Consider the following 26,578-nt stretch of genomic DNA (forward strand, 5'->3'; position numbering starts at 1 on the left):
TATTTCTACTACCACCGCTATTACTAAAAAATTTCCTTGTCCACTTCCCGGTCAATTCCCTCTCCCATCTCTGGCTCCAGTCAGCTATTAATTTGCTTTCTGTTGCCATCAATTAATCTTTTCTAGAATTTTCATATAATGGATCATGTGGTATATATTTTATATCTAGTTCCTTTTGCTCACATGTTTTCGAGATGCATACATATTTGTGTATATATCCATAGTTCTTTTTTATTGTATAGCTGTCACAGTTTATCCATTCACATAGGTTTGTTTTTAAACTTGTCAATTTATTTTTGTGTTTATTGATTACTCATCTTTGGAATTGGGAAACATTAATGTCTTCAACTCTAAATTTATAATGCTATAAAAAAATTATTTTTAAGGGGTAGATCTCTCATTGCCTACCCAATTGTGCCAGTAGAGTATGCTGCTGTGGTACAGGTGTTTGTATCATAACATTTGACCTTTTAGTTGTACAAATATGTTTTTGTAGGCTCTTTGAAATGCTAGGCTTAAGATTGCTGATAATGGAATAATTTTTAATGTTGTGATAGCTACTGAGTGTAGTTTAAAATAAAAACAGTCAAAAGTACATTGTCATTTTTATTAGTTATTGCTAATTGTAAGACTAAAGAATTGGGGTTTTAACTGTTTTCAAATTTAGTATTTCAAATTTCAATACTTTCTGAAAACTAAAAATGTTCGTATAATTTAATATGTGTATTTCATGCTTTTTAAAAATACGGCTATGTTAGTTATGGTTGATTGCTACACCTTATAGTATCTTTGAAAAGGCAGTAATTTCTCCTTTGGAACTGGATTTCTTTTAAATAGCAATTTAACAAACTGTCATTATATTATATTCTGTAATAAAGAATGTTTAAAAACTTTTTTTTCAGAACTGTAAAATTTTCCTGCTGTAGCTTTTTTTTTTTTTTTTTAAGCAAACCTAGTTTGCACATAAAATTTCTTATGGAAACTAGCTGACTTTCCTCCTCTAGTATCTCCTTGGTATTTAATCCCTAAAATATTGATCTAAGTTTTTGTAGGTATTCCTGTGTATGTCATTTTTATGTAAAACATATCTAAAATTTTCTAATAGAGTTCAGTTTTTAAGAGCATAGGCTCTGGATTCAATGGCCTGAGTTTGAATTCTTCTGTGCCACTTCTTAGCTGTGAAATGTTGGACAAGTAATTTCATTTTTTATTATTATTTTTTTAATAAATTTATTTATTTTGGCTGCGTTGCTGCATGAGGGCTTTCTCTAGTTGCGGTGAGCGGGGGCTACTCTTCGTTGTGGTGCACGGGCTTCTCATTGCGGTGGCTTCTCTTGTTGTGGAGCACAGGCTCTAGGATCACGGGCTTCAGTAGTTGTGGCTCGCGGGCTCTAGAGCGCAGGCTCAGTAGTTGTGGCGCATGGGCTTAGTTGCTCCGCAGCATGTGGGATCTCCCCGGACCAGGGATCGAACCTGTGTTTCCTGCATTGGCAGGCGGATTCTTAACCACTGCACCACCTGGGAAGTCCCAATTTCATTTCTTTAAAATCAGTTCCTCATCTGTAAAATGGAGTAATTCTTATATAGATTTTGGAGATAATTTACAGAGTCCTTAATACATGACTAGACTAAATACGTATTTGTTGAATTAATGAATGACTGCCTATTCTCTATTGTGTATAACCTGCAACCATTTTTGTAAAAATTTGATTTATGTCAATTTTGGATTCTGCTCTAAATTTCACATGACTGGGGTAGTTACTTCCTGACCATGGTCATAACTTAACAAATTATGTTGGATAGTGACTATATGATGAAAAGGATAAAAGGCAGTCTTGAGATTATGTACCATTCTATTTTTGTTAGGACAGATTTGGATGCTACTAAAGGTTATAGGCTATATTGGGCAGGGAGGAGGACTTAGCAGGATTTTAGTTCTGTGTGACTATTCTGTATTCTTAAAAAAAAATGTACTTTTCAGTCCCTGAGCAACAGCTGCTTGATATTGAAGACTGCGACCTCAATGTGGTGAGATTATGTTTTCAAGTTTTCCTCCCTGATGAACATGGTAATTTGACAACTGCTCTACCTCCTATTGTCTCTAACCCAATTTATGACAACCGTAAGTAATTTATTTTCTTGTATTTGTACCCTTAGCTCTTTAAAATGATTTTTTAAAGTATTTTGGTAATTAGAAAAAGAGTATGTTCATTATAGGAAAAATTCAAACATTACGGGGTAGATGTTATCTATCTGAAGTAGATAATGAGGAGAGTAAACCTCCTATACATCTCATCCTCCAAAGATATTTCACCGGTTTCTTCTTCATATATATACAAATACCTCGTTTCATCATCATCACCATCATTCACACAATATATTTTTGGCAACTTTTTGAAAAATCATCATTGATTTTTTTTTTTTTTAACCTTTTTTTTTTTTCCTCTTAGCAGCATATCTTGAACCTCTTTACCTTTCAGGTACCTTATTCTTTTCGGTAGCTGCATATTTCCTTATATCATAATTTTTAGGTAAATTTTAGGTAAATCATTACCCTATTACAAGACATTTGGTTTGTTTCCTTCTCAATTTTTTTCTTTTTGCTTTAGCAAATTGTTCTGCAATAAATATCCCACGTGTGCATATCTTGTGCAAATGTCTCTAGCATAAATTTGTAGAAGTAGAAATGTTGGCAAATGCTAGATCAAAGGATATGGATATTTATAGTGTTAAAAGATTATGAAATTGCCCTCAAATATTTGTGTGTTTGTATACTCTTATGTATGCACCCACCAGTGGTGTATGACTATACCAGTTTTGCATGTAGAAGGATAGTGGGACATAGAACTATAAAGGTAAATCAGAATATCCTCATCATGGAGAGCTTTGAATGCCAGGGAATTATTGTAATAATGTTGACCAGATAATAGGAAGCATGAAAACTGCATTGCCACAGGGTTATGGTCATGAGTTAAAAAGATTAATCTGATGATGGACAGGACGAATCAGAATTTAGAAGCAAGGAGATTTAATTAGAGGACATGTCATTGCCTAGAAATGAAGTCATTAACACTCTAAACCAGGGTAATGCCCTTAAGAAAAGAAAGGGACAGATGTGGATGATTAAGGTATTGAGTGCCCTTAATTTATTTATACACTAAAGCTTTTATCTATCCTATAAGTTGTTTTCCTAAGATTCTCCATCAGAAAGGAATAAGACATATTACTAAGGTAGCAGCCCATTAAAAATATCCTTTATATTTAGGTGCTCCTAATACTGCAGAATTAAGGATTTGTCGTGTAAACAAGAACTGTGGAAGTGTCAGAGGAGGAGATGAAATATTTCTACTCTGTGACAAAGTTCAGAAAGGTATTTTTTTTGTTGTTTTTTTGTTTGTTTGTTTCATTGAATTCAGAATATATTTTAGATTGATAGATAGATTTTACTTTGTTTTCCCATTGTTACTTGCTTTCCTATTCACTAGATGACATAGAAGTTCGGTTTGTGTTGAACGATTGGGAAGCAAAAGGTATCTTTTCACAAGCTGATGTACACCGTCAAGTAGCCATTGTTTTCAAGACTCCACCATATTGCAAAGCTATAACGGAACCGGTAACAGTAAAAATGCAGTTGCGAAGACCTTCTGACCAGGAAGTTAGTGAATCTATGGATTTTAGATATCTGCCAGACGAAAAAGGTATGACTTTTTCATGGTAATGTTTTATATATTTCTTGAAGTTAGTCCTGCTAAGAACATTTTCTTGTAAGATACATTTGAATACAGTTGTGTTTATTCATAATTTATGTTTCTTTTCCTGAAAGTTTTTGGTTGATTTTTGACTGTTCTTTGTGCTCTTTGAATCTCTTCCTTAGGAAAGGTATCGGGAATAATTTCAAAGTATCTAAACTGTTTATCAAAATTTGTTTTACATTTGAGATTCTATTTTGGTCCTTATTGTGCCCTCTTGATAGATGGCATACTTGCCACTCAGAAAGTGGTCTCCATTTGGTCCTTATCTGCCATTATTGCATTACTTGACATTGGTGACTTGTAGGTGTTATAAGAAAACAAGATGAATATTATAAACTATTTTTTACTAAGAAAAAGATCCTTTATTACTGACTTGGGATGTAGTTTGTGACACTTATAAATCCATCTTATGTACATTTATTTAAAGCATTTTCTATGTAGGAGTAAAGCATCTGCATATTTATTAAAGGAGAGGAAGCATAATCCCATGATGAATCACATTTTCTCGGTTTTTTTCTAACCAGACACATATGGCAATAAAGCAAAGAAACAAAAAACAACTCTGCTTTTCCAGAAACTGTGGCAGGATTGTGGTAAGAATATTTTGTTGTTGTTGTTTTTAATAAATTTATCTATTTATTTTTGGCTGCATTCGGTCTTCGTTGCTGCGCGCGGGCTTTATCTAGTTGTGGCGAGTGGGGGCTACTCTTCATTGCAGTGCGCGGGCTTCTCATTTCAGTGGCTTCTCTTGTTGCAGAGCACGGCCTCTAGGTGCACGGGCTTCAGTAGTTGTGGCACGCAGGCTCAGTAGTTGTGGCTCGCGGGCTCTAGAACACAGGCTCCGTAGTCGTGGCTCATGGGCTTATTTGCTCCACGGCATGTGGGATCTTCCCGGACCGGGGCTCGAACCTGTGTCCCCTGCCTTGGCAGGTGGATTCTTCACCACTGCTCCACCAGGGAAGTCCCTGAACATTTTGGATTGATTTGTATTTAAGTAAATTTGTTTTGTTTTGTTTTGCTTTATTCAGTTTTTCAAATTTTAACTGATGTACTGTTGTTTTTCAAATTATATTTAATAATGGAAAAAATTTATCATAGGAGTTAATTTTCCTGAAAGACCTAGACCTAGTCCCCTAGGATCAACTGGAGAAGGAAGATTCATCAAAAAAGGTATTTTATTCCCTATAGAGTATTCCTTGTGATTAGAGAGACCAGTGCTTTGCACAGTATATTGGAATTCCATTCTTAAGAATGAAAACTGCCTCTGATTTATTCCACTCCTACATATTTTTTATGCTATGAATATTGAATGAATTGATCTCAGCTTCCGAAAGACCTGTTGGCAACTATGATTATGTTTTGGGGATTTATTGTTTGAGAAATTACATTTCATTCATATGGTGGTAATTTTACTAATTACAGTGTGTCATGGAAGAAATGATTTAGATCTGGCCAGTTGCCTATCTTTATTTATTTATTTATTTGTAAAGTTTTACTGGAATACAGCTCATTTGATTGCATATTGTCTATGGCTGCTTTTCTTGTACTATAGCAGCAGAGTTGAGTAGTCCAACAGAGGCTGTATGGCCCACAAAGTCTAAAATATTTAGTGTCTGGCCCTTTATGGAAAAAAAAGTTGCCAAATTCTGGTTTAGATCATTCAACCAGGGTTAATTAGAAGTCTTTTTTTCTTTTTACATTCTTAAATCAGAGCTTTTTCTTGGTTTAATATGTACAGCAGTCATATAACATGTAAATAAATACAGACTCCTTCATTTTTTTCTGACTGGGAATTTTGTAGTACCTTAGAGTGAGTAGTATCTTAATATAGCTTGGAAATTTATGTAGATTTTTAAGTCATCCCTAATGAATGTTTCCTCCATCCCTCCATTTTCTCCTAAAGAGGAGAATGTGAAATGATTTTGAATATTTAGAGGCCCATTAACTGAAATTCTGATATTTATCTTTCACATTTCAAAAATATCTTTATAGGGCCTCAGAAGCTAGATTTCCACATTTAACTGGAGTGAAATTTTCGATACCAAAGTAACTTACCAAAATTATTTTATAGGTATTTGTAAAACAATTAGTATTAAAGAATTCAATTTTGGACTCATGTGATAATTTTTAGTGCTATTTAACATTTCTATTTGAAGTGTTACATCGGTTTCCTTTAAAATTTTTTATGTGTTTATGTAATTTTAATTTAGAAGTAATGCTTTTTATAATTTTGTTCATTTCTGTTTTGTACAAATACATTTCCTCCCCCACAGAACCAGTCTTGTTTTCTCATGGTGCAGTTTTGACAGAAACGTCCGGGCCAGTTTCAAGTCAAGCAGAATCCTACTATTCCTCATCTGTGTCCATCTCAAGTGCATTGCCACATCATGCTTCAGCCATACCCCCAATGGTACCTCAGCCTTCTTCAAGCTGGTCATCAGTGGCCCACGCCACCTCACGTTCAGTCAATACAAATTCACTGAGTAGTTTTTCAACAGGGACACTTTCCTCTAATTCACAAGTTATCCCACCATTCCTGGAAATGTCTGTTGTGAGTGATTTGAATGTGTCTAATGCTTGCATTTATAACAATACTAATGACATAGGCAGAATGGAAGCATCATCCGTGTCACCAACTGACTTATATGGTATTTCTGATGCCAGCATGCTGCCTAATTGCCCTGTGAACATGATAACGCCCAGTAATGACAGCATGAGGGAGACTGATAATCCGAGACTTGTGAGCATGAATCTTGAAAATCCTGCCTGTACTTCAGTGTTAGACCCAAGAGACTTAAGACAGCTCCATCAGATGTCCTCTTCCAGTATGTCAGCAGTCGCCAGTTCTAGTACTACTGCTTTTGTTTCACAATCAGAGGCATTTGAGGGATCTGACTTTAATTGTGCAGATAACAGTATGATAAATGAGTCAGGACCATCAAACGGTACTAATCCAAACAGTCATAGTTTTGTTCAAAATAGTCAGTATTCAGGTATTGGCACTATGCAGAATGAACAATTGAGTGACTCATTTGCATTTGAATTTTTTCAAGTTAACTTGTAAGGTATAAATGGTAATTCAAGAATTAAATCCCTTTAAAGGTAACCCTTTTGATATTACCTTTATAAATGCAACATTATGTATTTCTCTAAGACTATACTACAGTATATCGTGGACCCTTGAACAACACGGGTTTGAACTGTGCGGGCGGGTCCAGTTAATACTCAGATTTTCTTCACTAATTATGTAGTTCAGTACTACACGATTTGAGGTTGGTTGAATTCATGGATGCAGAAGACATCCATGGAGACAGAGGGCCGACTGTACAGTTTTAAACACAGATTTTTCACTGCACGGAGTGTCTGCACCCCAACCCCCGTGTTGTTCAAGGGTCAACTGTAATTATAACTTTAGGTATGTAGGGGATTCCTCTAACGGGCAGTCTTGTCTTGGGAGCTTCTTGTTTTGCTGGCAGAGAATTTGTTGGGATATAAGAGATGAGTGCTCAGTGCTTGAAGCTGCAGCTGAAAGAGAGGGATGAACTCATTTCCCAACTTCAGGAAGAGTTAGAAAAAGTCCAGCATTTACAGAAGACTTTTGCTTCAAAAGTAGATAAATCCACACAGACTGAACTCCTAGGCTATGATGCATTGTGGAATCCTACATACAAAGAAAATTTATGTAAACCAGTGTATGATGAATCTGTGACATGTTAAATATTGAATAAAATCAATTTTTCCACTAAAAAAACCCAACTTTGGGTATGTAGAATACAAAGTTGGAAAGTCATAAAAGGAAAATTCCAAAATAGAAATTTAAAAGAGCTTTACTGTTTCTTCTTTTGAAACATGTGATCTGATACTGTGTGTGGTGGGAATTCTGGCATGAGAATCCTGCCACATTTTCCCAGGACAGACAGAGAAGAACATTAGAGCAAGTCTTCAGTTTTTCCAGGTACACCTTTTTATACTTCTTTTATAATGTATTAAGGTATTCTTGGTTAAATGAATTAACTGATATTTGCTTTTAAGCAAATTTAAGGTAAAACCTGTAATGGCTATGTCATTGGAAAAATTAATTCCTTATTATTTTTGAGGCCAATGGGCCAAGGTGACCCCTAAGGGGTTTTCTGAGGCTTTCTGGAGTTTCTTAGATTTACATGTAAATCAAAATTTCTTCAAAATGTTAAGTTGGGCATCAGGCAGTTGAAGTAAGCTTTCAAGGTATGGGAGTTCTCTACATTTTGAACTATTTAGATCCATACCTTTAAAATTGCTTATGATTTTAACTTTGCATCCATGTTTTTAAGAGGAAGAAGTTTCCTTGGACCTTTCCTCTTTGTTATGTGTCCGAACTCACTGTGATCTCATCCAATTTCATGCTGTCAACTCCCAAATTTTACCCCTGGCTTAGACCCACCCCTTGAACTCCAGACTTGGAGCTTATGTGTGTCTGTAAAACTGCTTATTTGACATCTCTACATAGAGATGTAATTAAAGCTCAAACTCAACACATCCAGAGCTGAGTTCTTGATCTTCCCTCCCAAACTTGCTTATCCTTCAGTCTTCCTCAACTCAATAAATGGCAATGCCATGTTTCTAGTTGCTCAGGTCCAAAACAATGGAGTCATCTTTGCTTCTTTTCTTTCTTTTATCTCTCATATCCAATCCATCAGCAAATCTGGTAGGCCCTACCTTCAAGATATATCTTAAGCTGCCCACCTCTTTTGACCTCTGATATTAACATCCTATTCCAGACCACCATCATCTCTTGCATAGATTGAATTATAGCCTCCAAAGTCTCTCTTTACATCCTTGTGCTCCTGCCGTCTGTTCTCCCTGAAGTAGCCACAGTGATTATTTTTAAAAGAAATCAAATCATATTCACTTGCTCAAAACCATCCAGTGGCTCCCCATCTCACTTAAAGACCAAAATCCTTAAAATTAGCAGGCCCACACTCCCTCTCTTACCCTCATTCACTACCATTTTCCCCTTCTCATTCAGCTCCAGGCACTCTAGCCTCAGTGCTCCTCTTCAGAAATACTGAGTACACTCCTGCCTTAGACCCTTTGTACTTTCCTGGTGGTGCAGTGGTTAGGAATCCGCCTGCCAACACAGGGGACATGGGTTCGAGCCCTGGTCCGGGAAGATCCCACATGCCACAGAGCAGATAAGCCCGTGAGCCACAACTACTGAGCCCGCGTGCCTAGAGCCCGTGCTCCAGAACAAGGGAACTAGTTGTGAAATAAACTCAGCTGTATGTGTAGCTCATGCCTTACATCCTTCAGTCTCACTCAACTGTTATTTGATCAAGGCCTTCCATGACTATATATACATTGGCACTCTATGTCTCCCCTCCTTTACATTTGTCCATAGCACTTATCATGATCTGACTTTACTGTTTGTTTATATTTGTTTTCCTATACTGGAATATAAGCTCCGTGAGGGCAAAGTTTTGTGTTTTTGTTGAATCCCACATTTGTAGAACAGTGTCTGCTTCCTGTTAAGCACTCAGTAAATATTTATTGAACATTCAAAGTACTACTAATAGAACTTCGGTTTTTGAAAGAAAGAATAGCTTTAATTATTAGATGTTTATGATTTTTATAGTTCTGCTTCATGTGACATTGAGTTTAGTATATCAGAATCATGTACATTCAGGTTGATGACTAATAATGGTGACCCAAATTGTTTGAAAGCAGAGTAATCCCAGTGGCAAAATGACTGTAGAATTTGGACAGTAATCTTAATTGTGATGGAATTGTCATGATGCTAAGTAACTTGCTAAAGATAAAGACCTAGTTTATTTTACAGCTAGAATCTATGTAAATGTTGAGCATATTTCTAGCTAGAAACAGTGTGTCTTTTCACTTATGTGTAGTATCCAACCAAACCATAAATTTACTGGAACGATTAAAGCTAGTCAATTTCATCAAAATGGGGAATGTGTGAATGTCATAAAAATTAAAATTCTGAGTTGAATGATACTGGGAAATGAGAAGGAAAGCAAGGTAAGACTTGGGGTCAGGATAGTTTGGAAAGCAAAAGAAAAAGATTAAAGATACCTAACTATCATTAATATTTCTTAGAAATTATGATTTCAAAAAGAAATACTTCTGTTGTATAACTTTAAAAATCATAAGCATATAACATACTTTAGCAGAACTTACCAGGGAGAAAAAACATGAAGGCATTTCTTTCCTGTTCAAAATATGAACCCAAGATATCTCCAGATAGTAGCTTATAGATGGTGAACTTTTTTTTTTTTTAATACAGAATCCTGTAATTTTGTAGTAACTAGCACTTATCAGCTTAAACACTGACAGGCTACCTAAATGGATACTTTAAATTAAACAACGGACTTGTTTTGCAGGTGTTTTTTTCTGTGTAAGTTGAATCAAGGTCCTGCTACATTTGTGTTCAGAGTATTTCCAAAGGATTTTTCATTTTTCAGGTGCTATTTACTGATCATAGATTTTATTTTATAATTTAAAAAAATTGGCAACCTGCTTCTTTTTCTCTAAATGTATTTATACTTTCATCTGTTCTTTTATCACCCTACTTTTAGTTTTGAGGAAAAGATGACCTCTTGCTTCCTAAAATCTACTTGTATACTGGATCCCTCCTCCTTCTCTCCCATCTTGTTTCTGTATCCTCATATCACCATTTAGTGCTTTTCTTGTATAAACATGGTAAATGTTTTCTCTAGCCTAAAAGAGAAAGGCTAAACACCTTTCCTACCACTATCATGCTCCTTCCCTTCACATCCAGACTTACGAAATGCTTTCAGCCTCCATTTCCTCACTTCCCAGTCATTCTTTAGCCTATCAGTCTTTCTCTTTTATCTCCTACTATTTTCTTATGCTATTCTGGGAAAAGTGACCAGAGACACCCTCCCTTGTCAAATCTAGTGTCTTTGTATCAGTCCTCACTCTGCTTGACCTATCCATAACCTATCCTCTTGACCACTCCCTCCTCAGATACTCCTGAGGTTGACTTTCTTTCCAGTCTCATCCCCAGCGCTCAGTTGGTGCTACTTTTCTCCCCTGGGTGACCTCATCAGTGCTCAGGAGAAAGCTTCAGCTTTCTCTTACGATACCTGAATGTCTTTATAAACTGGCTGCTCCTGTTGCATTCTGTACTTTCGTTAATGGCATTACCATTTACCCTACCATCCAAGATATTTAATAGGAGCCTCAAAATCGTATTTTATTCTTTCTCGTCCTCACACTCAAAGAGTTATCAAGTCCTTTTGGGTCTGCCTCCTAAAAATCTCTTGCATTTGTCCTTTCTTCATTCCTGCTGCTTTCTTAGTTTAGGCCTTCATTCTTTTTCCCTAACAAGAATCTTTTCCAGATTGCCCCAGTTAAAAATAATACCCCTTCTTCCATACACTGTATTGCATAGTTAGCATTCCTTGAAGACTCTCTCAGGCCACTAGGCCTCCATGCCTTTCGCATGTTGTCCACTCTGCCTCTGCTCTTTACCTCCACAGCGAGCAGCCTTCAAGATGGGGCTTCTCTGTGAAGTTTGATCCTAGCTGAGGCACAGCTTTACACATACCCACCCTACTGCAGAACTCCTCTCACTGAATTATACAGTTATATGAAGTTTCTCTAGTTCACCTTTGGAACTCCATCACTTAGCGCAATGCCTGGCACAGTTGGTGCTGAATAAATGGTAGTATTGATAGAGAGGGAAGGGTGAAATTGACATAGGTGTGATTATAAAAAATGTGGACAAGGATCTGGTTTTTAAAGGGAAAGGTATTTAATCTGGCAGGAAAAGCCGCGATGCCGAGATTACCAGGCTTGTGACGTACTTTACCCTGTGCCTCCTGTAGTGTCAACTGTATTGCGTAGAAATTTTACAGTTACTAGGACTGTTTCATATCTCTGACCTTACTCCTCCTCTCTCTATGTGGCAGGTTTAATCTCAGTTCTCCTCTGGTGCATTTCCTCAGCACCTTACCCTTGCACAGAAACTCCAGTATTCATGTGATCAGTCACATTTTTGAATGTCTAATGTGCAAAGCACCATGTTAGGGGCTAGAAATGACATAGAGGTGAATGAGGCAAAATCTTGCTCTCAAAGATGTCAGTCTTTTTCTTTGGAGGGATAACATATAGTAAAGTGCATAAAGTGGACTAATTTTAAATTTGCAGCTTGATGAATTTTTACATATGTAAATAATCATTTCCAGCTCCCCAGAAGTTTCCTTCATGCCCCTTGCCAATCTACCTACTCCTCAAAACCACTATTCTGATTTCTGTCATCAGAACCTACTATCTTAATGGCCTTTTACATTGGTAACTGGGCTTCCCTACTCAAAACCTTAGTGAACAAAAACAGCTGGGTTGTCAATTTCTAACCTAATGCTTCAGAAAAACCAATTATACTGTCCATGTTAAGAGAGACTTAGAATTGGTGGTCCAGGCTGCCTATTAGCTCCAAATAATTTCTTCTATCATTAATTGATTTATTGAGGGATTTAAAAACTTACTGTGTGATGTTAAATAGCATGGAGAAATGGAAAGAGTAAGTAATTTTTAGTCAGAACATCTGGGTTTGAATCTTCAGCTCTGCCACTTAGAAGTCATTTAATATTTAGCAGATCACACTTTCTATGGGCCTGTCTCTTCAGATATAAAATGCAGATAATTCCCAGCATACTTAATTCATAAGGTGTGTTGTATTAAATAAAATAATGAATAAGAAGAAACGCTGTAAATTGTATAGTGCAAATCAAATATTGTTAGTAAACCAACATATGCATATATCCTGTGGCCCTGATAATCCCTAATCCAAACACACCTTCCCGTTCACAGAGTGACAGATCACTATGGATTAGATTCTTTAGTAAGAACCCTGGAATGACTTCCTCTTTAGAGTGGCTAGCTATTGCCCAAATATGGAGGACTTTCATTTGGCCATATTCTTTCCAGAACATTTCCTATTGTATAGTGAAGATAAGGTCAATTAGTGACTTCTGGTTCTGAAATTCTATGACTCTTAATTTCTTTGCCAAAATTCTATGAATTGGGAGTATTATGACTATCTTCCTAAGAAGGAGTCTCATCATAGCTAATGAAGTGGCCATGTAAAGATTTCTGATCTGTTTTGTTTCTGGAGATTGAGTATGAGAGGGGGAAAATTAGGGTGCTTTTTGCATCACAAGTAATAGAAAATTTCATGCTATTTAACATTATAAGCCCAGGAGTGGGTAGCGAATCAGAGATAAATGTATGAGTTGTCTGTACCCAGTTTTATGCCTTTGTTTGTCTAAGACTTGGTCAAATTAATATCTTAACTAATACATCTTAGCAGAGTTTAAAGTACAAACTTAACATCAGTAAAGTCTCAAAAGTAATCATGTCACCACTACTTTCACTAATAAAACACAGATACAATTTTTAAAGAATTATTTCTTCTAAATATTTTTTCTATTCTAAATGTCTGTGGCTTTAGAAAAAAGTACCTGCTAGTAATTATCTACTTAAAGGGAGTAGCATTTATCATACTCTTTTTTCTTACATCTCTTATTTCTACAGTTTCAGTTTACTATTGGACTTCAAAAATTTAAAGAATCACCAAAAATTCATTAAATACCTATGTGTGAACAGTAATACACAGTAATTAGTATAAAATGTTGGTGCTTCAGTAAATCAAGTTTTCAGGAATATCAGCAGATAAGTAAAATATAAACTTTGTTAAAGGTATCATTCATCTTGCTTATTTTTCTTCTTAAACCTTAATCAGAACATTACAGCTCTGCATAAAATGTAGTGAAAAATAAGTTGGAGTGTTTGGGGACCCATTTGTGGAATTCAGTCTCAGGAGACTTCGTTGGTGACACACTTGATTTTATTGGGTAATCAGCTAAAAATATTGGTTGCTGGTGCACAGTTCAGATAGCTTTAAGATGAGATGGAAAGGAAAACACAAAGTTTTGGGGTAACGGGTATTCTTAAATGCATGGTTCAGACCAGATGAACCCTTTTGGAGATGACTTCCATTTTAAAAGAATGTACTTAAAAATACTGTTGACTATGAGGAATCCAGATCCCTGCAGAATGGCTCTGTTCTTTTTTTTTTTTTAACTGTTCTGAGTATTTGTATATGCTTCTTAATGACTGTAATGAATTTGGGAGCACTGAAAAAAAACGATTTTTAAAAGTTCTCAGGTAGTGTTCAATTATTTAATGTTAAGTGTGATACTTAAAAGTTGAAATCATTTTTAAAATGTCTTTTGTACAGAATATTTTATTACCTTTGTAATATCTTGTATACAGTGATTTTTTTCTTGATAATATAATAAATGGAAAAAATTCTAAAACCCTTACAAAAATTTGTTGCTGTTTGACTTTAAAATTATCAAGATTTTCTTGTATTTATAGCATCCTCCTTAAAGAGAAAGGCAGTTTTGGTTGCTTAGAAACATTAGACATTTTTATGGAATGCTGTATCTGAATATACTTACATATGTAACTGTCCTTTAAAATGATAATTTTTGTAGAGTACTGAAATGCCTTTTAAAGAGATTTTCATTTTCTGCCTTCCTGACTTATTTCCTGCCTGGCTCTCTCCCTTCCTGAACAATTCAGGACAAAAGTCATTTGCTTATTCTGAGCAAGGTACAGTTACCTATTGCCACAGGGGGCGAAGATGGTGGCCCATTGTGGGATTACAGTGTGGAGCCTGGGAACATTTGAGGGTAGTAGGGAGGGGAGTCTCAGTGATCTGAAATAAGGATGCAGCAACAGGAGACTGGTTACTTATGAGGGGGAATGATCTATTAAGGAAAATATTAAGGCTAATGGACCCAGATTTCTCACTGTCAGAAAGGACTTACAGATACGGAAAGGGGGAAAACTAGAAGAAGGTTGGAATCGGAAGTACTGGTATAAACTCATAATTTTCAATATATGTAGATAAGTATACAGGGGTGTGTGCATGCGTGCATGCCATGAGAGGGCTTGGTAGCAGCAATGCCACAAGAGCAGTGAGCACACCTAGTGCCCAGATCTTTTTTCTATCATTTTCCATGAAAAGGAACCAGTTTTTCTTAGAGAAATTGCCCATTCCTGGGCGGGTGCAGATGAAATACAAGATGAGCCTGGAATGTCTTTGTATTAGAAAGTAAGGACATGCTCTAAGAATGATGGGGACATGTCACAAGGACAAAGGAGCCATCTTGAAGGGGCACCCACTGGCCAAGTCAACACTTAGAAATCAAAATAAATGTTCGTAACAAATTATAAACCATCAAATAAAATAGGAAGCCATGAATCCACAAGAAGGGAAAGCTCTACCTTTCAGTGTAATGCCAAAAGGAATGGTGGAATTAGAAAATCATTTGATAATCATTGTGGTAATAGATTCAGGTGAAAATCTTCAATAAATGCTAAAACTAGTGAATGAAAGTTTGAAGGTCTCCCTACAAGATACTTATTAAAGGGAAAAAAGGGTAACTATAAAAGTGAAGGAGATTGGCACACACCACCTCCGTTAACTGATCAAAGCCCAGTCATCATTAACTGCAGTGATCAAAATTGTGACATCTGAGAAGATGCAAGAAGATAATCTCCCTTCTGTGGTATTCTTGCTAGAAAGGTACAAACTGAACCTAATTATAAGGAAACATCAGGCAAGCCCAAATGCGGAACAGTCTGCAAAATAACTGGCCTGAAATCCTCAAAAATGTTAAAGTAATGAAAGTCAAGGAAAGACAAACTGTTTCAGATTGGTGAAGATTAAAGAGACATAGTTAAATACAAAGTATCATCCCTTGACTATGAAGGGCATTTTTGGACAACTGGTGAAATTTGAGGGGGGGTGGTCCTGTGGATTACATAATAGTAATAGTGTTAATCTGATTTTGATAGTTACATTGTGAGGAAGTAGAAGAATGTCCTTGTTTGTCGGAATTTGTCCTTGTTTGTAGGAATTACACACTAATGCATTCAGGGTGATACATTTCTGGGAAAAACATTCTTTGTACTTTTCTTGCAAGTGAAATTATTTCAAAATGAAAAAACTGAATTGAAAAATATAAAATATATTTTCTCTATAATAATAAAGGGCAGCATTTTAAAATATCAACTCAGGAAAGCTTACATCAAAGTTCATTCTCATATGGACTTAAAAATCAAAGAATAAAGCCCCAAAAGATCTATCTAAGTAAGATGCTTTTTCTCTTTGGAAATAGAAATTTAACTTCTAAATTGATTTCATATAACTTGTAAATGAAACCAGTTATCTTACTTGGGAAATTTTTCATTTCACCAAATTTTTTTTTTTTTTTTTCCCCACTTTTCCAGGTACTCGGTGTTTTTCCTAAACTAAACCACGGACTATATTTGGGACAAAGAGATACTAAAAGTAAAAAGGGCCCTTTCTCTTAAGTGTTTTTTTTTTTTTTTTAAATAAGCTATAGAAGATCACAAAAGTAATTTAAAAATATTTTTATATAGGCAAAAGTTAAACTATGTAGTACTTTCATGGCTTAGTGTCTTTTGTTCTGCTTAAATAAAGACCTACATTAAATTTTAACAACCTATGTCTCATATGGATATTTGGAATAAGTATTTGCAGCTAATGCTTACTCTTGAAATTTTGTATAATCCCAGGAATAGAAATTTTAAAAACAAGTCTTCTAATTTAAGTTTGCTAAGGAGATTCTTAATTCTTCCATTTGCAGATCCACTGAATTCAAAGCTGAGCCAAAAAGAAACCTGCAAAAGACTATTTCCCAAATTATTTAAATCTCTTTTGTAGCAAAGTTTCCCCCAAAACTGAGAAACATTCACACAAACGTTCTTACCTTTTTATCAAGTTTATTTCTATTATCCCTTTCTCATTTACCGGCATTGAAAATAATGAAAAAGTTATTTGCTATTATTCACATATGATATTTCTTCATGTCAGTTAAACTGTTTTCCTGATTCTTAAGGTGAATGATACAACTTAGTATCTCTGAAGCATGTTTAATGTAGAGATGGGAAATTGAATAATCCAATACTATCCAAGTCACATGTGTTCCAAAATAAGCTCAGAAAGTTAAATCAGGGTGATGGAAATTGCACTTAAATCTGAAATTTTAATGAGACTCTTTTCTGAAACTTTTCTCTTAATGATCTGTCCATTTTCTTTGCTTCTTTAATGTTTTTCCTCTTCGTAGTACCAACTAATGATTAACTAATTAACAAATGGTAATCATATGAGCTCACGTGAAATTTACTTGGGCAATTTTTTGGTAAGCTTGATTTGGTATCTAAATTCCAAAAGTCAATTCTCATGGTTATGATGTCCATTAAAATGACATTCTTGGGTGCCTCCTTCATGTAGCAGATGCTCAATAATAAGATTTATTAGAAAAGACCCTGGAGACTGGGAAACTTAAGTCCTAGTCCTAGATATGGAAGTAACTAACAATTTTAGATAAGTCAGTTCACTTCTATTCTTTGGTTTTCATATTCATAAAGTGGAGATGATAATACCCTATCTACCTGATGAAGATGTTTGAAATTGGATAATACATTGAAGCACTCTGGAATAATATCAGCTTACCTTTGTTTAGCAATGTCAGTTTTTCTAAATCTTATCCCTGGGATTGAAGTCATTGAAGGCACTTGTGACTCCTTATTTAAAAGATTTATGAAAGTCTCTTATTATGGTATGCCTCAATTCCTAAGGTCTCACATTCTCTCCCCCAGGAAATGTACTGACAATTTTAGATTGTCAAAAGAGTAACTTGGAGTCATTAAGGTTTGTGACAAATTGTACCAAAACACACTTCTATTGGTAATAGCTTGCTTGAAGCTTACTGGGAAAAATATTAATGATGTCAGATTTGCATTTGGTATCTTAGAATATTACAAGGATACTGTGCTGCATAAATCTAGATGTAACTTTTATCAAGATCATTTAAAAATTTTTAAACCTGATTTTAAAAGTGCTATCTATCCTGTGGAGGGCAATTTTGCTGAAAGAAATCACAGCTTCTCAGATTTTCAGAGAATGTATCCTGTTTGTGTACCTCTCTGAATGAATGGTTTCATTATTCATAGTTTGGCTTGTGGGGGGCTGGAGAAGGAACGAGAAAAATCATGAGACATCCTTAGAACAATTCAACACAAAATATACATGTACATAGATCCTGAGATGTTACAACAAATTTAAAAATAGATCAACATGATCCAAATGGTTTCCAAGACACCGTTATGGTGAGTAAAAACAGCCATTTTACAGTGTATGCTGAATGGACGTCCACATTTTGCCGGAAAACCCTACTCTTTGTGTCCCATTGAAAGCTAGTCATCCAGAGCAGGGGGCCAATCAACATCTACAGACTAGAAAGAAGAAAACAAGTCATTAAAACGTTATTGTTCTAGTAAGCATTTGCTGGTAATGCTGTATAAATCTAGTAGTTTTAATATAATGCAACAGAAGAAACTGCATTGGAAGAAAAGAGCCATTGAACATCACGATTCAACACTCTAAAATCCATTCTAGGACCTGGGATTCTTGGGCCTGAGGTCTGTTCCTGAATTCACTGAGTATTTGGTTACTCAGCCAGTTATTAATTGTACCTTTTGGTTAATACAAGACTAGAGTTATGTTTAAATTTTTCAAATGTTATTTATGGGAAAAGTAGCAAATAATGCAGGGGCCAACACCAACTTTCCCTCAAAAGTCTCAGCAAATTTTAGTCTTCTGACTGTTTTCATTTTCCCATCTTGCATTTAACAGTACTCAAGTAATCTATATACTTATAACCTTGTTTGTAACTTAGCAACTAAATGTGAAATAAATGGTTATGAAAGATCACCTGTAACTAGAAAAGGATTAGAGATCTTTGCATGTCACTTCAGCAGAATTTTTGTTTCTTTTAAAATTGAATTTATCTATCTCTACTCATCCTGGTTTGGCACTTCTAGAACGAAACCTTGATCTTTAAGTCATAATGGAATTACAGTAGCAGACTATTTGTCTCCACATAATAATCATGTCCCGGGCATTAGAAGTATGAAATTGCACTTTGCCTTAACTACCCTAGAGGGCCTAATTTAGAAGTTAAAACAAACAAATACAAAAAACGAACAACCAACCATACCCATGTAGTTTTTCGAGACTTAAAGTGTAAAACCTGAAATGATTTACTACAAATTATTTTTAAAATTAATCTGAGTCACTACCAGATTTGTAAATTTTTATTAGAAAAGCCCAAATAAGTATTGTGTGTGTGTATGTATGTGTGTGTGTGTATCTTTTACAGATGCCAAGAAATACTTTGGTTTTGTTTCAGAATATAGCCATAAAACAAACAGCCATATATAAATTAATGGGTGGTTTCTCAAGCCTGAAAACCAAACATTACTGATCACAATCTTGTATGTGTTGAGGTCAGGGGAAGGTAGGCATATCTGTAGGGTTTTAAAAGTTCTACAGGTGATTGCAATGGAAAATCAGGGCTGAGAAACCCTGGCCTTTGGCTCTTTGACACTCCTAAGCTGTCCTAAGAATTAAGGTCAAAGAAGATGAATGCATTTGGGATTTTCTTTAAGAGAAGGTTGTCTTCTTCAAAATGACAGTCTTACTAAGAAGACTCCCTGCAACCTTGAAGATGCTATCACTGGTTGTACCGCAGGTGTATAAAATCTAATCTGAAAGCACTCAAGAGAAGTGCTGGTAAAGCAATGACGTTCCAGTGATCATTTGATTACCATGGCTGTTTTCATACTAGGCAATTATACCCACTTCTTTTTATTTATACTGAGATTATTCCCAAGTGAAAAAATTCCTTTTTTTGTGGGGGGTGTGGGGAAGCTGTTCTTAACCAGATATTTACCAAAGTGCACAACTCATGACTCAATACCTATTGATGCTCAAGTGAGAAGAATGCTTATGGAGAATTGTCTGAAAGATCCATTCATTCCATTCTTCTAATTACTTAAGAATGTAATCTGATTTCAATTCAGACTATAAGAGCAGAGAATTTCTCTTATACCACATCACAGAACCCTTATAGAACTGCTTTTATTTATAACCATTGGCTCTCCCATTTTCTATCCCTGTCCTGAATATATGTTTCTGAGTAGGCTGCCTTAAATTCTTTATAAGAGAGTCCAAAGGATATATGAAGGGCACTTACAACTTCGTTTCCTTGCTTGGTTTAAGGGTTTAGATCTCATGTCATATGTAAAGCACAGTTAGTAAATTAGCTATATCTTTGCAAGGATCATAAAGGAGACCTTGTGTTTTTTAAAAAATAAAAATTCTGAAGATAGTCCCTCCCTGCAATTCAATGCTACTGTGAGATTTTGACCATTTTCAAATACCTATTAAAGTGAATAGTACTATTTGGCTTAATGCTAAAGAAGCATAACCTTGGCTGATTCAGTGTACAAACAGGCATTTCCACAATAAAATGGTTTACCTCAACATCCAGCTCAAGAATGTCTGCAGTCACATCCATCAGAGAGCAAATGTTCGGCTTTGTTCTTCCAAAGTCTCCATGTACAAACTCTTTAATGTAGCTGGGTTTTGTTTAAGGAAAAAATGAAGATAGCCATGCAATACCAACTGTTTGGTGAGATTTGACAGGTTGAAGGGGAAATGACAAACAAAAGCAGAAAGGTTATAAAAGGGAGTTTATTTCTGAGCCGTGACTTGGGATGTATGTCTTAGAAATTACAGCTATGGCAATAAATAAACTAAGGATGGCAAACTGGTTCCTACCAGCCTGGCAGCCAACACTGGGACTTAAGGCCTATGTTTACATCAAACTTCCCAAGAGTCATGACTTTTCTTTTGGCTCATCTCCAACTGCCACGGTTTGAATATGGATTTTTTAAATTAACTATAGTTCAACGCTTTAAAAAAAAACAACCTCAGCTATTTTCTTTTTTGCCACAGATTCTATTTGGTCATCATTTTTCAATAATGACAGCAGGCGGTTGCCAAATGGTAGGTTTTCACAGGGTCACTCATAGAGTGACCTCAATGATGTCTTTCCTTATAACATGACTCTGACAACAGCAACAGGATGGGAGAGAAAATGAACATGTTAATTTAGACTTGATGAAGGCCCTTCAGAAGGATCATCAAAGGACCTAAATTTTAGTTGTCTGCAACTCTTGCATGGTTAGCAATAGACCTAATTCTTTTTTGTGTGTGTTTTCCTCATAGATCTTCAAAATTTCAAATTTCAAAGTCAATGACTGATCCTAGAATTATTCAGATTACCTTAACACTCCTTACACAGAACTCTACTATAATCTTAACAGTATTTTATCTGAAAGATGTGTTTTTGCCAGCATTCAGTAAACACTCATTTAGCATTATGTTGTGTCTATAAAGCAGCACTTAGTATAAAAATTAATATAATTTGAATATAAAAAAGTTTATTCTCAGATGATAAATAAAAAGTTGACACCATAATATGCTGACATTATGTCCTCCTTTCTTTTTTTTTTTAATTTTTATTTATTTATTTTTGGCTGTGTTGGGTCTTCGTTTCTGTGTGAGGGCTTTCTCTAGTTGCGGCAAGCAGGGGCCACTCTTCATCGCGGTGCACGGGCCTCTCGTTATCGCGGCCTCTCTTGTTGCAGAGCACAGGCTCCAGATGCGCAGGCTCAGTACTTGTGGCACACGGGCTTAGTTGCTCTGCGGCATGTGGGATCCTCCCAGACCAGGGCTCGAACCCGTGTCCCCTGCATTGGCAGGCAGATTCTCAACCACTGCGCCACCAGGGAAGCCCCCTCCTCGCTTTCTGATAGTTTGTTCACTATACTTTCACCAAATGTTTTGACTCAAGCATAAGGCATATAATTATCTATTAACTGTCTTCTTTGCTAAACTCATAATTACTTAACAACTGTCCTTTTTCTCTCATTTCTTTAGAGAGTGCTACTTCTGAGTAGCAATGATGATGGGAGATGACCAAAAAGCCCCAGAATAACCAGTTAAAAGGTCCAGAATGTTTTTTATGAGGTATAAGTCAAATGAACTACTTCAGTATACTGAGCAATATATGAGAAAAATTCACATACTTCTGTGTATAACCACGTGGTATCTAAAGTTTTACCAAATAGGGACTTCCCTGGTGGTGCAGTGGTTAAGAATCTGCCTGCCAATGCAGGGGACATGGGTTCGAGCCATGGTCCGGGAAGATCCCACATGCCACAGAGCAACTAAGCCCATGCACCACAACTACTGAGTTTGTGCTCTAGAGCCCGCGAGCCACAACTACTGAGCCCGCGTGCCTAGAGCCCGTGCTCCGCAACAAGAGAAGCCACCGCAATGAGAAGCCCGCGCACCACAACGAAGAGTAGCCCCCACTAGCTGCGACTAGAGAAAGCCTGCGTGCAGCAACGAAGACCCAACGCAGCCAAAAGTAAATAAATAAAATAAATAAATTTATAAAAAAATAAAAAAGTTTTACCAAATAGCCTTTCTTGGCTAATGCCTTAAGTACATGTACGTGGCTGGTTCTAAAAATATGTTAATGAGATTGAAAAGACATTAGCTTCTCCATAAGACCACTGCATTTCTTCCTAGCACACCAAAACCAAAGCTGAAATTAGGTAAAAATATGTTTTTAAAATCTGTGATTTCTTTGAAATTCCATCCACATTCCATCTATAATAGGCAAATATGCTCCATGCCCACTGGTCTAAATAGATCCAAACTGCAAAAATTTAGAAAATTTTAGGAGTAAATAACCTGTACCTGTTTCAGCTTAGTCACTCCTGGGGTGGAGTAGGGAAAGAAGAGGGGAGAGAAGGTTGATGGGAAAGGAGAGGCAGACTAATTATAGCAATATAGTGAGAATGCTATTTGGTGATTAAAACAACATTTTTCCCTCTATTGTATCCAATAAGTATGTCATTAGTTTTATACTAATTAGAAGGTTTCATGCTTCATGCTATTGGATCACAAAATAATATAAAGCCAAGAAACAAACAAAAACCAGGAGCACCTTTGAAAACTAAACTAAAGCTAAGACTATGGCAGCTCCCTGATATATTTTAACCAGCAACTAAGATATGATACAAAACCACACAAAGCAGGATAGGTTATGAACAAGTGATCAAACTGGGACTGTTCTCTTGTTCTGGGCCAGTGGCCAAATAATGTGAAGGTCTACATGTAAAGTAGGGCCATTCCCATCTACCATCCCTGTTTAATCATTTGGGGCAAATGCTCGAAATGCTGAAAGGACTCAAATGTGGTCATGAATATGTGACTTGCAAAATGTGTAAAGACATGAATCAATGAATGAATCAATCAAAAGTGTTCCCTGAGCACTTGCTATGCCCTCAGCACCTCAGCGTCATGTGAGACACTAAAAATTTTAAGGTTCACATTGAATTGGCTGCTGCCTCATGGTTTAATATGTCATCTTGAAAAACACAAATTTAATGGGTAAAAACACTCCAGACCAAAAAAAACAAAAACAAAAACAAAAAAAGGATTCTTCTCCACCCCAAACCTTTCCCGAACTGTTCCAAGATAAGGTTGAACCTCTTTTCTAGGGCAGCATGAACTCTCCCAATAGGATTCTGGTTAGATTAGTGCTGCACAGACGGTGAAAGGATACGTTCCTGCCTGAGTCTTCAGATAGAGGCGGAAATGGTGCTCATCCACATAGTGTGTCTCCATGGAGTGAATGATGCGAGTTCTCACAGCCAGGGGCCTCCGGTGAAGGACCCGTAAAGGTGTTTTCTGGTCAATCTTTAAGTCCTAGAGGAGGATATGTTAACCATGTGTCAGTCTTGCCGCCCAGTGAAGCCCATCTTCGCACCTCCTTTGTTCATCCATGGCTCACTATAGGCACCCCGTCTATCACTGTCAGGATAGAAACTAATACTATCATAAATTGTATCCTCTAAGGTTCAGACTCTGTGGGACTTCCTACAACCTAGTCCACAATTACTCATTTTCTGGGCCCCAGTATGCCATTAAAAAAAAAATTTTTTTTTAAAGGCTTTGAAGTAAATGATACCCAAGGTCTCTTTTGTTCTAATATTAACAAATTGATTGGACCCTGGAGTCTTACCCTGCCCTTTAAACAGAGCTCTTCTAAAAGATAATGTTCTTACCTTTTTTTTTCCTAACCCAACAGAGTGACCTAATAGTGGGGATCTCTCTGAGACCGAGGTGAGAAATGGTGTAGAAGGGACATCAGCATCGCCTGTGTGCCTGGGCAGTGTCCATGTTTTAGGGAGAACTATATACCTACTCACAGGATTATTTTTTTGGTTATACAAAAGGATTTATCTGGAAAATTAACAGCTGCATCTCTGTCTAGGGTGGTATTTCCAAATAATAATTACAAATAAGTGTGTACAATAAACCAGGACCTCTCAATATTTGTTAGCCCAGTTCAGGTTACTTGAGAATAATACTGCATGTTTTTTTACAACTCAGGTTTTTAGGGACAAAGTCTTGTTTTTCTCACAATTAGAGATGTCCTTTTATGCCACAAGATATAAATTAAGAAATAGAGGTTAATATTGTAAAAGGCCAACTAATCCCAACTTTTAAAAATAGATACTGGGCATAACCAGCAATGCAGGTTCATAAGAACTTTGAATCCTCTGCAATTTCTTGTAGGAACAACTCCTGCCTGATTTACATGAGTAGTGAGTGCCTAAAGCCATGCTGAGAAAAGAAAGATTTCTGTCTGGTCTCCCCCTACCAAGTTCTGTACCAAGAAAGAAGAGCAGGTTCTGACAAAGACTACATTTGAAATGGTATGACTGCTTTTATCAGAGCAGTGAGTCAATGACTCCTCCTTACGATTCTATAATTCTTTGATTTTTAAAAGCACTTTGTTCTGATGAGATAAGTTGTTTCCACAACGTTTAACATTACTCTGGCCAAAAAGACCAAAAAAAGGACAAGGCTGAATTATTATAGAATCAATAAAGATATGGCCTCCACTTTAGAGCACAGAACCAGCTGGCCTTTAAAGGAGTGACTCGCTAAGGTGTGCCCTTCCCCTCTGTTTCCTTTACCTCGAGTCACTCCCTGGACTCTGACCCCGGAGCAGTCAATGGAGGTACAACTGAGCTAGTAGATGCACCACTGCTTCCAACATAACACTCAGATCAACACACACTCGCGTGTCGTTTTTGGTTGCTTGTGTCTAGCAAACGAAAGGAAACCACTTCATTTACTCTAACACTGCACTCTGCTGTCCCCATACTGAATTTTCAGAAACACACGCAAGTGACTTTTTTCCTTAGAAGTAGGTTGCCCTTAAAAAAAAGGAGACAAGTGGTAAATTTGAAGTGACCTTTTCTCAGAATGGGGCAGTAACTCAGTTTTTTTATTTTCGATGCCAATTGGAATATCTGAAAAATGTTTTAACCCTAACACTTTTTTTTTTTTTTTTTAAACAGAAAATCTGTTCCTGGACAGCTTTTTTTTTTTTTTAATTTTTATTTATTTATTTATTCTTGGTTGTGTTGGCTCTTCGTTTCTGTGCTAGGGCTTTCTCTAGTTGTGGCAAGCGGGGGCCACTCTTCATCGCGGTGCGCGGGCCTCTCACTATCGTGGCCTCTCTTGTTGCGGAGCACAGGCTCCAGACGCGCAGGCTCAGTAATTGTGGCTCACGGGCCCAGCCGCTCCACGGCATGTGGGATCCTCCCAGGCCAGGGCTCGAGCCCATGTCCCCTGCATTGGCAGGCAGATTCTCAACCACTGCGCCACCAGGGAAGCCCAACCCTAACACTTTAAAAAAAATTATTAGACGTCACCTAGTCTCATCAGTCCACTTGGGCTGTGGGCCGTTAAATCAGACCCTTTCACTACCTAGTGTGTACCTGTAACAATCATCTTTCAGTATCATTTCTGAATCAGCTCTATGGCTACTCCCAAACTGTGAATCTATTTTTAAAATGAGTTTTTATTTTCCCCACAGCATTCTAAATGAGCTGTATACACGTACACATGTGATAGAATAGAGGTTTAGAAATTTGCTTTGCAATATTAAGGATATCTGTCTATAGCATAACTATCATCCTAAAGACCCTAGATAATAGGGCCAAAGGCCAGAAGGCCTTAGATTTGGAATCACAGAACCTGAGAAGTGGAGGGCCCACTGGGGATCATCTAGTCCACCCCTCATTTTATAGATGAACTTCTCTAAGCAGGTGAATGGCATGTATGTTTTCACCAAAACACTCATACTATAAACATTATTCTGCACCTTGCTTTTTTCCAGTAATATCATGGGTGTTCCTACAAGTCCTAGATGTGGACCTACCTCTATCCTTTTCTCCAACAGTTTTAGGCATATATACACACAATAACATAAATGGGATCACATGCTGTTTTAGTTTTTTTAAACAGCTGTATAATATTCCAACGTGTTCTACCATTTCCTTATTGAAGGAAATTCACTTTTGTTTCCAGTTTTGTTGTTGATTTTGTCACTCTGAACAAAGTCAACAAACATCCTTGTGCACATATCCTTATGCACTGGAGTTTTATTTCTTGTCCTGCCAGTAGTGGAAGTACTGGGTAGAAGACCAGTGTATTTTTTATTTTTACAGTCACTGCCACATTGTTTTCCAAAAAGGCTGAACCACTTACATTTCTACTGAAAATGTATATAACTAGCCTTCTCCTCCCTCCAACCAACAGGCATTCTTAGTCTCAGAAGAATAAAGTGATGTCTTATTGTTACTTCAGTCTGGAGGTGGAACATCTTTTCAAATGATTCCTGGCCATTTGGAGTTGCTCTTTTTTCAGCTGTCTGTTCAAATATTTTGTCCATTCTTCTCTATTGGGTATTTGTATAAATCCTATTTAT

General features: G+C 36.6%; 2 protein-coding genes across 12 annotated transcripts in view; one reads left to right on the forward strand and one right to left on the reverse strand.

Moving 5' to 3' along the window:
* The window catches only part of REL (REL proto-oncogene, NF-kB subunit), a 40,135-nt gene extending 26,902 nt beyond the window's left edge, over positions 1–13,233 (forward strand). For all 3 annotated transcript variants that reach the window (XM_068564985.1, XM_068564983.1, XM_068564986.1), the window contains 6 exons: positions 1,982–2,122; positions 3,266–3,370; positions 3,486–3,698; positions 4,277–4,345; positions 4,851–4,922; positions 6,026–13,233. In XM_068564985.1, the coding sequence (XP_068421086.1) occupies positions 1,982–2,122; positions 3,266–3,370; positions 3,486–3,698; positions 4,277–4,345; positions 4,851–4,922; positions 6,026–6,816 (1,391 nt within the window). In that variant the 3' untranslated portion in view covers positions 6,817–13,233. The remainder of the gene's footprint in view (positions 1–1,981; positions 2,123–3,265; positions 3,371–3,485; positions 3,699–4,276; positions 4,346–4,850; positions 4,923–6,025) is intronic.
* Positions 13,234–16,608: 3,375 nt separating this feature from the next.
* PUS10 (pseudouridine synthase 10) overlaps positions 16,609–26,578 on the reverse strand; it is a 68,629-nt gene continuing 58,659 nt past the window's right edge. For all 9 annotated transcript variants that reach the window (XM_068564910.1, XM_068564909.1, XM_068564913.1 and 6 more), the window contains 3 exons: positions 23,357–23,499; positions 20,192–20,291; positions 16,609–18,104 (listed from right to left, as the gene is read on the reverse strand). In XM_068564910.1, coding sequence (XP_068421011.1) covers positions 18,066–18,104; positions 20,192–20,291; positions 23,357–23,499 — 282 coding nt within the window. In that variant the 3' untranslated portion in view covers positions 16,609–18,065. The remainder of the gene's footprint in view (positions 18,105–20,191; positions 20,292–23,356; positions 23,500–26,578) is intronic.

The sequence above is a fragment of the Eschrichtius robustus genome, chromosome 15, assembly GCF_028021215.1.
Source record: "Eschrichtius robustus isolate mEscRob2 chromosome 15, mEscRob2.pri, whole genome shotgun sequence".
Taxonomy (NCBI): domain Eukaryota; kingdom Metazoa; phylum Chordata; class Mammalia; order Artiodactyla; family Eschrichtiidae; genus Eschrichtius; species Eschrichtius robustus.